Below are 13,816 nucleotides of genomic sequence, written 5' to 3'. Positions count from 1 at the left end.
ACATAGCATTTAACATCAGATCTGATTGTAACATAACTCTAATTATTCTAACAGTGCTGAGAAGAAAGTCTCTGAGCTCTCTCCATGGAAAATTTATTTAACTTGTTCTTGCCACCCAAGGTAAAAGTAGTAGGCTTTAAGCTCAGCAAAAATAACAAATCTTAAAAAAATTCATGTCACAAGAGGATGAACACTCAAAGGCACTAATGCAAATAGTGTGAGTATAAAATCACATGGCAGCTTGTTCTTCCATAATTCACATTCTTTGCTGTCCTTTCCTGTTTCTTTCAGAGCAGTTCCCTTTGTACTCCCAGGGACCGTACCCAGGTGAGATCACCCAGCAGAGCCAGAGGGCAGTGCTCAAATGCATCCCCTGGTGGAGCAGGTGCCGCTGCTGCTGCCACCAACCATGAAGGAACAAAGCAGAAGCCCCCTCAAACAATTCTCCTGCCCTGGGCTCCTCTTTGAAGAGGAGTTTCCAGTTCACTGAGTGAAAAGTTTCTTTATGCAGTGTGCAGAGCAGATAGACCCGGGTGTCTCCAAAGAGGAGCCCCCTACAGCAGATTGCAACCCAAATTGTATCGGTGCCACCCACCATCCAATCCCCAAATACAATAATTTAATTCCTGGTGCTGGTCCCTGGGTGTCTCCTTGATATTTTTGGTCACTGGGCTGAACTCCTTTGGAAGTTATCTCATTCCTGGGATTGGTCCCTTGGTCCATCTTCATTCTGCTCCTGTCTTGCCACTTTCAGCTTGGTCAGTGTTTGTGACACCATTTTTATAAAAAGTTTACACTCATCAGCTCATGTGCCCTAGGGCTGCAGCTTGCTGACCTTCCAGTGCAAAGCAAAGTCATTACTCCCAACAATTCTCAATATTGGAAGTGTTTGAATGTGTCATCTATAAACAGGCCCTGCATGTTGTCTTTTAATCTACCCGCCATGTTTACCATCAAAATGTGTCCTGATTCAAGCATCTGAAATATGGGGGAATATTTCCACTTTGTAACACAAACATTTTTGTCAAAATATGTTTTTATACCAGCAATTCTTTATATCTCAGATGATCAGAGTGAAATTACAGCTTAGTAAGTAAGCAGCAAAAAAAGAACACTGAAGAACAATACAAGCAGTTACAAAAATTTCCCCAATTTTATTTTTATTAGAATAATAAAATTATTATCACTCCTGGAAGAATATATATTTTCTCCAGATGACCATTCCTGCAGTAAAATTTATGGTTTTTCATCATCATGTTTCAAAAAGAAAACACTCTCTCTCTCTTAATTTCTGCAAATTGAAATAGAGCAGCTGGGCAAACAAATACCTGCATTCTCTAGTGAACTGACTGAGCAGTGAATCAGAAATGAGAAATAGATGCCATACACCTGGACCAAAACCTGAACAAATCACTGACAATCTGTAGGAACTTTTTGCTACTTCCTGGGGATTTGGGGTGTTTTTGGAGGGTTTTTGTTTTGGTGGGTTTTTTTTTTTGTGTGTTTCTTTGGGGTTTTTTAATATTTGTTTCATTTTTATTAATGAAGTAAACCAATATCTGCTCTCAAACCTGAATTTCTTTTTTTTCTTTAACGGCCACAGAATAGAATTACCTGACACCCAAGACAAATTATCCCAATGTTACTTTCCCAGAGGCTTTTCTTTCCATTCTAAACAGAAAATATTACATTTTAAAATAATTACACTTGCAGGAGAAAGTATTCACTGCAGCTAGGGAAAAATATTTGGTTTTGCACCCACCTTGCTGTAATGTTTTCTGGCAGTGATGAAAATCTGCCCAGGTCAGATGGTAAATGAAAAAACAATGAGACTCCAGGTTGCAAATACCTGGTCTAAGGGCTGTGCCATTCAGAGAACAGCACAGCCAAGACATGGCAGAAATCTCCCAGGAGGAGAGGCTGAAAGTAGGTGGGAATGCAGCCGGGAACTTCTCCCTTCCCAACCCACACACCTGTGAGGAAGGATGGAGCATTCAAGGAGCAGAGGCAGCTTTTCCCCCAGGACTGGGGTCACAGAACCAGGGGCCTGTGTAGGTGGAAAGGGGGTTTCCAGGTTAGATTTCTTTCGTGCCTACAAAGAACCAAATTATCTGACTGCAGACCTATCAAAATGCTTTTTTCAAAAGAATTCCTTGTCAAAAATGATAGAAGGTATTAATCAAAAAAGTTCATCCTTTATTTTTAGCACTGAAAACCTCAGGAGGCAATTATGAGCATAATTCATTTTACAACTGGAAAACAAGTAGATTGAAAAGAGTTACAGAACAGATGGGAATTTTAATCCCACATAAAATCCATAACCTTTTTGTACTTGCACTCCTGCTCATAGTGCACGTAGATATTTTTACTTGCAAAGGTCGTAGGAAAATGGAAGAAATAATTCCTGAAATAAGAAGAGTGCACAGAGTGCTACATCTGAAATCTGAACTTGTAACAGATGAAGGGGTATTGACCTCCTTTTGTGCAGTATCAGAGCTGTGAAGAAATGCACACGTCTCAGGTATGCATCCTCTTTTCCTTTTGTAGCAAAGAGCAGCCACCTCAACAAGAAACAATCTGGACACTCCACATGACCAAGTTTTGGGGTCCTTTTTCCCCTTAAGCTCTTGGGACACAGCCAGGTCAGTGCCTTCAGCCATTCCACTTAGAAAAGAAGACACAAATCACCACAGGAATGGCATAGGCCCAATCTTTCAACATACCAAAACCATCTTTACCCAGAGCTGCCTCCCCCTGTGCTCTCAGCATCACCAGGCTGCACTGACTGCCCCACAGGAAGCCAAATTTATCTGAGTCTGTTCTGCTCTCTGCATGTGGGGGCTTTGCAATCCCTGCTCCCAGCCCCATGGGAGAAGTGAAATGGTCACATTCCACAGGCAGCTGGAGCTCCTGGGGCTTCAGCCTGAACTGACGCTTACATGTCCTGCAGAACCTCACAGGATGTGTGTGTCCTACTTCAGAGTTACCACAGAAGCTCACATTTCTCAGCAGGAAATTGTTAGGACAATTAATCAACAAACACCACAGGTTTATGTCCAAAAATGAGACAGAGGAGTCCTGTAACTTTTTTCAAATAAAGGGAGAGAGCATGGGGCATTCCCCTGAGATCTCTCAAATTTTTGGAGGACTCAGCCTCCCTTTTATCCTAATTTCCTGACTGCATTTCCCTTCTCTCTTTCCCCATTGGCTCAGGTACATGAGAGCTATAGACTTCCTAATGCACCTGATACCAAAGATTTCCCTCTAATGTATAACCCTCCCTTTTAATTTTTAATTCTTATGGAATTTAGGGGTTTTTCTTCTCCATTATTTCTTTCATCTCTCAATGTCTAATTTTATTTATCAGTAAACCTAAAGTTTATTTGTAAAAGCAAATATCTTTTTCCATTCATCAATCAGTGGAATCCTTCCCATTGTTTCTTTTCTCTCCCAGTGCTGGTTTTATCTACCAGCAGACCCACAGCTTGTTTGTAAAGACAAATCCTCTATTCCTCTCAAAATGACATGGTACAAAGAACAGGGGGAAACACCAGGAAACTGCAAAAGAACTGGGACTATTTTACAGCATTTACCTGAAACTGAACAATGTCTTCTTTTCTTCTTCACCCTACAGGTTTGTTTCTTGACAATGGTAAAGCAAAAAAATCCTTTAACTGGGGGGGCTGGAGTGAAACTGAAGAGGAAATTCCTTGTTTCTGGATGTTAAGCTCCAGGGCCCCGCTCTGCCCTTCCAGGAGATATCCCAGCCTTTCCTTTGCCTTCTCCTTCTGTTCCCAGGGGCCTCTTGCAGCACGAGGTGCTGGTGGCAGCCACAGAGCAGCATGAGAGGATGAGCTGATGATCCCAAAACACCCCATTCCCACTGTGAAGTGCTGCTCCATCCTGTGTCACCCTGCATTTCCCCGCTCCCAGAGGCGGATTAGCTCTTAAATCCCCGTCCCTGGCCCCAGTGCGGGGAGCAGGAAAATGCCTGCTTGTCACGGCCTGACCAACCAACCCAAAGGATTTTGTTGTCGCGGGGGAAACGAGGGTTCCCGGTGGGAACCATCCCCTCTGTCACTCCCTCCCCGCTGTATTTATGCCGGAACGGGATCGCGCAGCTTCAGCCCAGCTCTCCTCCCCAACGCCCCCAAATTCAACTCCTGGGATTGAATCACAAAGCGCACAACAAAGGAGAAAGCAAAGCAAGCACCAATTCAAATATGATTCCGTGTTTTACCGCACGGGCAGCCGGTCAGTCCCAGTTGCGCACGGAATCCTTGCCTGGAGCACGGCCGGGGCATGGACAGGGAGGGGATGCGGCACCAGCGGGGCGCGGGGGCTGCTGCTGCCCTGCCCGGAGATCTGTCCCGGCAGGGCTGATAATGCTCCCATCGCCACCTTCCGCTCCCATTCTGCTGCTCCAAAAACAAGTTATCGTCAAAGTCCATCTGCGCCCATCCAAGGAGGCTGCCGGCGTTCACTGTTGGGAAATACATTTATTTTCAAAGCGCTTCTGCTCGCTTATCCCGCTTTTGGTAAACCTCGTCTATGAAGCATTTTCACAAGAGTGTCTGGCTGGACAATATACATTCCAGGTCCTGCAACCCTTCACAGTTTAGACCTCGTGTAGCCCTATCTTTAATTTATGGCTTGATTTCCCATGGATGTAACTCGAAACTACAACTACAAAGTAACCGAGCACATTCTCTAGCAGAAAAAAAATGAGAGGAGATACTGCAATAATAGTTATTAATTACATACCTTCTTGACCACTACCACTGTACCCTTAATATCAGAGCATTCTTTTGAAAGGGAAAGAAATCCATAAAACTGTTCTGTTGGAAGTTTCTACAGTCTACAAACTAGAATTCTACTCTAGCGTTCACACAACATCGAGATGATGCTCACAGGGTTTTTCTGAGCAGTCTTTCCCGTTGTTCCCTACAATTCAATATGCAGGGCGGTCTCATTATGTGGAACAAGGTGGCACAGAGGGGAGTGGGAAATTCCTTCCCCTGTGGAAGAGTGGATTCATCACCCGCTCACTTTGAGGAAAGTGAAATTCAGCCAGCACACACACACACCAGGTCACAGGTGTTCAGTCACTGCTCTTTTTTCCTGTACTGGAGGGCAGAGATGGGCAAAGACGTGACCATGTTACAAACTGCTCCCGTCGCTGCGGTGCCACCAGCTGCAGGACACACAGAGGCTCCTGAGGCCCAGAAGCCGCTGCTGCTGCAGCCGAGAGCCTGCAGGAGAGGCACAGGGAAAAACGAGCCAGGAGGAGCCGCACAAAAGCCAGGAGGAAATCGGAATCCAGCAGGGCAGCACCAGAGAATTTAACTTTAAAGCAACACTGTGACCTGCTGTAAGAGCAGCAGCTTTTCCAAGAACGACTCGCTTTCCCCTAAAACCGAGTGCTGGCTCGAAACTCCCCCTACCACAGGGAGAAGAGGGCGTGGATCCAGCGATCAGTGCCAGAAAAACGAAATTAAAAGCGATCGTGCTCTTTCCAGTGTAACGCAGTGAGCACTAAATCACATCAGAGCTCCTTGGGAGCACTGGCAACTCCTCCCTGCCTGAAACCTTTCCCTGGTGTTCCACAATTCCGCCAAGGAAAGCCAGCGGGACTCACGCAGCAGTGTGCTAAGAGGCAGCAAAAGTGGATCAGTCGGGGCCCGAGGCGAGGAACGCCCCTCCTGTTGAGAAACCCATTTGTTCCACTCGCTGTCAGGACTGCGTAACACTATTCAGGGCTTTTTTTTTTTTTTTTTTTTTTTTTTTTTGCCTGCAGGTTGCTTTTCTTCCCACTCCCCTTTCTCTGAAACACGAAAGTGCAACAGAGGCCGGCTCCTATTTAGTACTCGCAAGGGAAACAATCCAGACTGCTAAGACTTTATTGTTGTCCTCTAATAGGTACTGAACAGAGCACTTAACAGCAAAAACGGAGCTGCGAAGTCGGGACACGGGATATTTACGCAATTGTAAAACCCCCACTTGCCCCACTATTAACACACGGAAACAGTCAATACGATTATAAATTAAGACATTCTAGAGAAGCAGAAACAACGAAAAATCACCTCGGTAATTAAAGTAGAGGTCCTCTGAGAAAAAAAGAAAACTGCCTTAAGACAACCTCCGTACAGGAACAGGGAAACGGAAACGAAGACAAGCATAAATAACATAAAGACTTGAAGAAAAGGCAACTTACGCATTCCTGACTTCTCTTACTGGAATACCAAAACTGCAGTGAATCAGCCCTTTTAAGAGGAATGTGGGCGGCTCTAAAAAGAGCCTTTGTTTGGTGATGAGCCTCACCGAGCTTTACTTGGCTTTCGCCTTGTGGCTGTCGGTCTTCTTGGGCAGCAGCACGGCCTGGATGTTGGGCAGCACGCCACCCTGCGCGATCGTCACCTTGCCCAGCAGCTTGTTGAGCTCCTCGTCGTTGCGGATGGCGAGCTGCAGGTGGCGGGGGATGATGCGCGTCTTCTTGTTGTCGCGGGCCGCGTTGCCCGCCAGCTCCAGGATCTCGGCCGTCAGGTACTCCAGCACGGCCGCCAGGTACACCGGCGCGCCGGCGCCCACGCGCTCCGCGTAGTTGCCCTTGCGCAGCAGCCGGTGCACGCGGCCCACGGGGAACTGCAGCCCGGCCCGCGACGAGCGCGACTTGGCCTTGGCCCGCGCCTTGCCGCCCTGCTTCCCGCGCCCGGACATCGCAGCGACTCCGCAGCAGCGGCAGCGACACAACCGGGAGAGCCGGAGCAACTCCGAGCCCACCTCACCGCCTGCCTTATCTACAACCCGGGCGGATCGGCAGCGCCTCCTGTGATTGGCTGCGAGAGAGGACTTGCTTCCGCAGCCAATGGAAAAGCGAATCCTGACCTGGCCAATGGCGGCTCCCGGCGCCGGGCTCGGAGCTGACAGAGAGCCAATGGCGCGGCAGCGGTGTCGGCGGAGCCGCTATAAAGCCGGCTGCCGAGGCGGTGCCGCCGCTGAGCGCTGTGTGAGTTGTTGGCGTGAGGAGCTGCGGTTGCTGCTGCCAAAATGCCCGAGCCGGCCAAGTCTGCCCCCGCGCCCAAGAAGGGCTCCAAGAAGGCGGTGACCAAGACGCAGAAGAAGGGCGACAAGAAGCGCAAGAAGAGCCGCAAGGAGAGCTACTCCATCTACGTGTACAAGGTGCTGAAGCAGGTGCACCCCGACACGGGCATCTCGTCCAAGGCCATGGGCATCATGAACTCCTTCGTCAACGACATCTTCGAGCGCATCGCGGGCGAGGCCTCGCGCCTGGCGCACTACAACAAGCGCTCCACCATCACCTCGCGGGAGATCCAGACGGCCGTGCGCCTGCTGCTGCCCGGCGAGCTGGCCAAGCACGCCGTGTCCGAGGGCACCAAGGCTGTCACCAAGTACACCAGCTCCAAGTAGGGCGCCTCGGACCGTCAATTTTAACCCAAAGGCTCTTTTAAGAGCCACCCACTTTTTCAATAAAAGAGCTTTGATTTCTTCTGCACTTTTTTCTTAGCATGTTCTCTACCTTCCTTCAGTGTTTAACCCCGAATATCAAAACCAAGTTTTTATAGTTTAGTAATACAAACAGAAATCATATTTTACCCTATTTGTGTTTTTTGAGCTTGCATCTTTTTTTCCCTACTGAGCCCAGATATTTACTGAAAAGCCTTCATTTTAGCTGGTATGTACAATTTTCTTCAATTGCCAGGTGGTTTAAGGGCAGCTTCCCTCTGCCGTCCATTTTCTGTGTGCTTCTACATAAACTCCTTTCTGAGAATTTGGAATCCTAAAGGTTAAAATTATTTCCCCCCCCGCCCCCACAGTTTCAGCTGTGGTCTGCCCCATAATATCCATGTCACAGAGAAGTGCCATATATTTGAGAGGTGTCTTCAAGAATTTATTTATAGGGAAGTACTATTTTCTACTTCTACACTTCATTGGCCTTCCCGATCTGAAAAATAAAATTTGTTTAAGAGAAATGCTTTAAGTTATTGAGCACTTACTCATTAATTAGGTTTATTATTGTAAGATTCCAAAAAATAGCTTATAAAGGCTTCAGAACTAAGTAGCATTCATTTACACCATTCATTTAAAGTGTTTTTTAGTCCCTGCTGCCCCCTTATGGGTGTTTCTGAATTTTCTGTCATTTTTTGTTTTACTACATGGGTTTAAGACCTCAGATTTAGCTTTGTATGAAAAACTGCAGATACTGATGGAAAACGGGTCCCGGTGGACGATATTCAAGTGGGACATGAAAAACAAATCTTACTGGACGGAAAAGTTAAATAATGTGTACAAAATGAAGGGGAGCAAATTCTTCAAATGAAAGAATTGGTAGCTCTTGAAAGTCACAGTCTGCCCGACAGAGAAGGGAGGCAGCCACCATAGACCCAAAGGCTCTTTGTTTACGAGTCACTACATGCATAATAAAAGGGCTGCAGCAGCGCTTTGAAACGAGCAGTTTCTAATTTTAAATATTTTTAAGATTTTTACGTTAAATTTTTAAAGTCCCAGCTTCTCTTTTTTTTTTTTTGAGTCTCATTTTAATGAGCTCCTGCATATTAAAAAAATTCCTTTATAAAACTCCATACCGTTCTAAAGTTCTTTTAGAATTCATACCAGAGTCTTTGCAGCGTAACGCGTGTTTTATGAACAGCGGCTAAGGGCAACAAAAACAGAGCGAGTAAATGTGAAAATACGTTAGTTTAAAGGGGGTGAGCAGAGTCTAAAGTAGAGCAGAGTCTAAAGAAGAGTCCTAAGTAGTTTACATCCCTGCGACTGTGCCTGATAACACATTAAGAGAAGAAGGGCAAATGTATAAACGATTGTGACTGCAGTTGCCCAGGGCTAAAAACCATGCTATTAGAAAACCTGGCTCCAGAAGAGGTTAAAATTTCCCGGGGCTCAGTGGAAGCTTTACTATTAGACTCTAAAGCAATAAGGAAACTTGGAACAGCCTGATCTGTGTATCATGAAGCAGCTGTTTGAAAAGCTCAAATCTCTTTGTATAAATCGAACCATGAAGGTTCCCTCCTTCCCCCCCCGCCAAAAGCATTTTCTATGAAAACAGTGCAACAGCTCTTTTGGTCGTACATGTAGTGGCTCTTAAAAGAGCCTTTGGGTCTGTGTGGGTTGCCTCAGTGCCCAGCCGGGAGCGAATTACGCGCGCTCTCCGCGGATGCGGCGGGCCAGCTGGATGTCCTTGGGCATGATAGTGACGCGCTTGGCGTGGATGGCGCACAGGTTGGTGTCCTCGAAGAGCCCCACCAGATAGGCCTCGCTGGCCTCCTGCAGCGCCATGACGGCCGAGCTCTGGAAGCGCAGGTCGGTCTTGAAGTCCTGCGCGATCTCGCGCACCAGCCGCTGGAAGGGCAGCTTGCGGATCAGCAGCTCCGTGGACTTCTGGTAGCGCCGGATCTCGCGCAGCGCCACCGTGCCGGGCCGGTAGCGGTGCGGCTTCTTGACGCCGCCCGTGGCCGGCGCGCTCTTGCGGGCAGCCTTGGTGGCCAGCTGCTTGCGGGGCGCCTTGCCGCCCGTCGACTTCCGCGCCGTCTGCTTCGTGCGCGCCATCACCCCGCCGCTCACAGCGCTCCGCGCTTACTGCGCCCCCGGCTCACAGCCGCCGCTATTTATAACCCCGCTGCCCGCGCCCATTGGCCGCCCGCGCGGCAGCGGCCGGCTGCCATTGGGCGTTTGTCGCGAGCCCGGGAAAAGCCCCCGCCTTCGGGGCGGGAAACGCACCCTGGTCTCGCCCCGCCCCTTTCCCCCTTCCAGCAGCGGCTTGCGGGGCTCGGCGGCGGCACCGCCGGAGAGCGGGCCCGGGCGGGCTCGCCGCCCGAGCCTCGGGCTCGCCCTGTTTTTACTAAAGCCGCTTCGCTCGCGTCCATTCCCGGCCTCGGGACCGCTGGCTAAAGCTATCGCCGGCAGCCGCCTCCTTCCCCGAGAGCTCGCGGTATCTTGCCGCTCATTATCCGCCTTCGGTTCAGGGCCGCGGCAGCAAGACCGAAGGCGCAGGCGGCAGCCGCCTTGCCCGGCCCCGCCGAGCTCTCCCGGCCGCTGCCCCGGCCCGCTGGAAGCGCCGCGTCCCTTGCGGGCAGCGCGCCCCGGGGCAGCGCGCGCTCGGGCCGCGAGCCGCGAGCGGCACCAATCAGCGCCGGGCGGGAGGGGCAGGAGGCGGCCGGGCCCGCCCGCGGGGAGGCTCCGCGCAGTCCTCACTCAGGTCGGACCGAACGCGGCAGTGGCGCGGCCCCGTCCGCGCTCGGCGGCGGAGAGTGCGGGGCGCGGGGACACGGCGGGGAGAGAGAGGGGGGCGCACGAAAGCCGGGAAAGAGCCGCACTGGGGAGCCTTAGATAGGTGATAGTGCCTATGTAGACTGTGCAGTTTGGGGGCGAAAAGGCAGAGCATCGTCCCACTTCTCTTTTCCCGGTCACCCGCGAAAACCCATTTTGGGGGTAGTAAAGAAGAGTGGGCAATTTTTTCGAATCCTTTTGCTCAGAAACAACTAAAAAACAAGAGCACAAGGCCGTCTGGAACCACCTGTGCTTTTAATGCGTCCAATTCCGGCACTAAACGAACATGCCTGCCTTTTTTTTCCCGTTACCGTGGCTAGACCGTAACACTACCAGCAATCAGAGGATTTGTTTTGGCCGTCTTGAGACCGACAACGGTAAATTTTATAGCCGCCACTCGGGAACTAAACATGCAAGAGAAGCGGCCTCCAAAGACACACAGAATATAGCCAGTTTAATACAGTATAAACCCTGCATACTTAAAATTACCCTTTATTACACAGAAAATGCCTTTTACCTCCCCTTCACAAAAATAAACATATGGAGAAGGAAGTGACAGCATCAGCTCTTTTACTGAGAATGTGGGTGGCTCTTAAAAGAGCCTTTGGGTTGAAAATATCGAAGAAAGAACACAGAAGCCGTCTACTTGGAGCTGGTGTACTTGGTGACAGCCTTGGTGCCCTCGGACACGGCGTGCTTGGCCAGCTCGCCGGGCAGCAGCAGGCGCACGGCCGTCTGGATCTCCCGCGAGGTGATGGTGGAGCGCTTGTTGTAGTGCGCCAGGCGCGAGGCCTCGCCCGCGATGCGCTCGAAGATGTCGTTGACGAAGGAGTTCATGATGCCCATGGCCTTGGACGAGATGCCCGTGTCGGGGTGCACCTGCTTCAGCACCTTGTACACGTAGATGGAGTAGCTCTCCTTGCGGCTCTTCTTGCGCTTCTTGTCGCCCTTCTTCTGCGTCTTGGTCACCGCCTTCTTGGAGCCCTTCTTGGGCGCGGGGGCAGACTTGGCCGGCTCGGGCATTTTGGCAGCAGCAACCGCAGCTCCTCACGCCAACAACTCACACAGCGCTCAGCGGCGGCACCGCCTCGGCAGCCGGCTTTATAGCGGCTCCGCCGACACCGCTGCCGCGCCATTGGCTCTCTGTCAGCTCCGAGCCCGGCGCCGGGAGCCGCCATTGGCCAGGTCAGGATTCGCTTTTCCATTGGCTGCGGAAGCAAGTCCTCTCTCGCAGCCAATCACAGGAGGCGCTGCCGATCCGCCCGGGTTGTAGATAAGGCAGGCGGTGAGGTGGGCTCGGAGTTGCTCCGGCTCTCCCGGTTGTGTCGCTGCCGCTGCTGCGGAGTCGCTGCGATGTCCGGGCGCGGGAAGCAGGGCGGCAAGGCGCGGGCCAAGGCCAAGTCGCGCTCGTCGCGGGCCGGGCTGCAGTTCCCCGTGGGCCGCGTGCACCGGCTGCTGCGCAAGGGCAACTACGCGGAGCGCGTGGGCGCCGGCGCGCCGGTGTACCTGGCGGCCGTGCTGGAGTACCTGACGGCCGAGATCCTGGAGCTGGCGGGCAACGCGGCCCGCGACAACAAGAAGACGCGCATCATCCCCCGCCACCTGCAGCTCGCCATCCGCAACGACGAGGAGCTCAACAAGCTGCTGGGCAAGGTGACGATCGCGCAGGGTGGCGTGCTGCCCAACATCCAGGCCGTGCTGCTGCCCAAGAAGACCGACAGCCACAAGGCGAAAGCCAAGTAAAGCTCGGTGAGGCTCATCACCAAACAAAGGCTCTTTTTAGAGCCGCCCACATTCCTCTTAAAAGGGCTGATTCACTGCAGTTTTGGTATTCCAGTAAGAGAAGACAGGAATGAGTAAGTTGCCTTTTCTTCAAGTCTTTATGTTATTTATGCTTGTCTTCGTTTCCGTTTCCCTGTTCCTGTACGGCGGTTGTCTTAAGGCAGTTTTCTTTTTTTTCTCAAAGGACCTCTACTTTAATTACCGAGGTGATTTTTCGTTGTTTCTGCTTCTCTAGAATGTCTTAATTTATAATCGTATTGACTGCTTCCGTGTGTTGATAGTGGGGCAAGTGGGGGTTTTACAATTGCGTAAATATCCCGTGTCCCGACTTCGCAGCTCCGTTTTTGCTGTTAAGTGCTCTGTTCAGTACCTATTAGAGGACAACAATAAAGTCTTAGCAGTCTGGATTGTTTCCCTTGCGAGTACTAAATAGGAGCCGGCCTCTGTTGCACTTTCGTGTTTCAGAGAAAGGGGAGTGGGAAGGAAAGCAACCTGCAGGCAAAAAAAAAAAAAAAAAAAGCCCTGAATAGTGTTACGCAGTCCTGACAGCGAGTGGAACAAATGGGTTTCTCAACAGGAGGGGCGATCCTCGCCTCGGGCCCCGACTGATCCACTTTTGCTGCCTCTTAGCACACTGCTGCGTGAGTCCCGCTGGCTTTCCTTGGCGGAATTGTGGAACACCAGGGAAAGGTTTCAGGCAGGGAGGAGTTGCCGGTGCTCCCAAGGAGCTCTGATGTGATTTAGTGCTCACTGCGTTACACTGGAAAGAGCACGATCGCTTTTAATTTCGTTTTTCTGGCACTGATCGCTGGATCCACGCCCTCTTCTCCCTGTGGTAGGGGGAGTTTCGAGCCAGCACTCGGTTTTAGGGGAAAGCGAGTCGTTCTTGGAAAAGCTGCTGCTCTTACAGCAGGTCACAGTGTTGCTTTAAAGTTAAATTCTCTGGTGCTGCCCTGCTGGATTCCGATTTCCTCCTGGCTTTTGTGCGGCTCCTCCTGGCTCGTTTTTCCCTGTGCCTCTCCTGCAGGCTCTCGGCTGCAGCAGCAGCGGCTTCTGGGCCTCAGGAGCCTCTGTGTGTCCTGCAGCTGGTGGCACCGCAGCGACGGGAGCAGTTTGTAACATGGTCACGTCTTTGCCCATCTCTGCCCTCCAGTACAGGAAAAAAGAGCAGTGACTGAACACCTGTGACCTGGTGTGTGTGTGTGCTGGCTGAATTTCACTTTCCTCAAAGTGAGCGGGTGATGAATCCACTCTTCCACAGGGGAAGGAATTTCCCACTCCCCTCTGTGCCACCTTGTTCCACATAATGAGACCGCCCTGCATATTGAATTGTAGGGAACAACGGGAAAGACTGCTCAGAAAAACCCTGTGAGCATCATCTCGATGTTGTGTGAACGCTAGAGTAGAATTCTAGTTTGTAGACTGTAGAAACTTCCAACAGAACAGTTTTATGGATTTCTTTCCCTTTCAAAAGAATGCTCTGATATTAAGGGTACAGTGGTAGTGGTCAAGAAGGTATGTAATTAATAACTATTATTGCAGTATCTCCTCTCATTTTTTTTCTGCTAGAGAATGTGCTCGGTTACTTTGTAGTTGTAGTTTCGAGTTACATCCATGGGAAATCAAGCCATAAATTAAAGATAGGGCTACACGAGGTCTAAACTGTGAAGGGTTGCAGGACCTGGAATGTATATTGTCCAGCCAGACACTCTTGTGAAAATGCTTCATAGAC

At 50.4% G+C, this 13,816-nt stretch overlaps 5 protein-coding genes across 5 annotated transcripts; 2 read left to right on the top strand and 3 right to left on the bottom strand.

Annotated features, from left to right (window-relative positions):
- Positions 1–6,327: 6,327 nt before the first annotated feature.
- On the bottom strand, positions 6,328–6,717 carry LOC136556702 (histone H2A-IV). Its single transcript, XM_066550068.1, has one exon. The coding sequence runs from the start codon at positions 6,715–6,717 to the stop codon at positions 6,328–6,330; it is 390 nt and encodes a 129-aa protein (XP_066406165.1).
- Positions 6,718–7,019: 302 nt separating this feature from the next.
- LOC136556746 (histone H2B 1/2/3/4/6) lies at positions 7,020–7,513 on the top strand. The gene has a single exon (XM_066550122.1). The coding sequence runs from the start codon at positions 7,048–7,050 to the stop codon at positions 7,426–7,428; it is 381 nt and encodes a 126-aa protein (XP_066406219.1). The 5' UTR covers positions 7,020–7,047; the 3' UTR covers positions 7,429–7,513.
- Positions 7,514–9,139: 1,626 nt separating this feature from the next.
- Positions 9,140–9,582, bottom strand: LOC136556617 (histone H3). The gene has a single exon (XM_066549935.1). It carries the CDS (start codon positions 9,580–9,582, stop codon positions 9,172–9,174), a length of 411 nt encoding a protein of 136 aa, XP_066406032.1. The 3' UTR covers positions 9,140–9,171.
- A 1,183-nt stretch (positions 9,583–10,765) lies between these two features.
- On the bottom strand, positions 10,766–11,354 carry LOC136556618 (histone H2B 1/2/3/4/6). The gene has a single exon (XM_066549937.1). The coding sequence runs from the start codon at positions 11,323–11,325 to the stop codon at positions 10,945–10,947; it is 381 nt and encodes a 126-aa protein (XP_066406034.1). The 5' UTR covers positions 11,326–11,354; the 3' UTR covers positions 10,766–10,944.
- A 301-nt stretch (positions 11,355–11,655) lies between these two features.
- Positions 11,656–12,045, top strand: LOC136556707 (histone H2A-IV). Its single transcript, XM_066550072.1, has one exon. The coding sequence runs from the start codon at positions 11,656–11,658 to the stop codon at positions 12,043–12,045; it is 390 nt and encodes a 129-aa protein (XP_066406169.1).
- Positions 12,046–13,816: the final 1,771 nt, after the last annotated feature.

The sequence above is a fragment of the Molothrus aeneus genome, chromosome 5 (genome assembly GCF_037042795.1).
Source record: "Molothrus aeneus isolate 106 chromosome 5, BPBGC_Maene_1.0, whole genome shotgun sequence".
Lineage (NCBI taxonomy): Eukaryota > Metazoa > Chordata > Aves > Passeriformes > Icteridae > Molothrus > Molothrus aeneus.
Note: the sequence above shows the minus strand (reverse complement) of the source record. Positions and strands in the feature narration are given on the sequence as shown.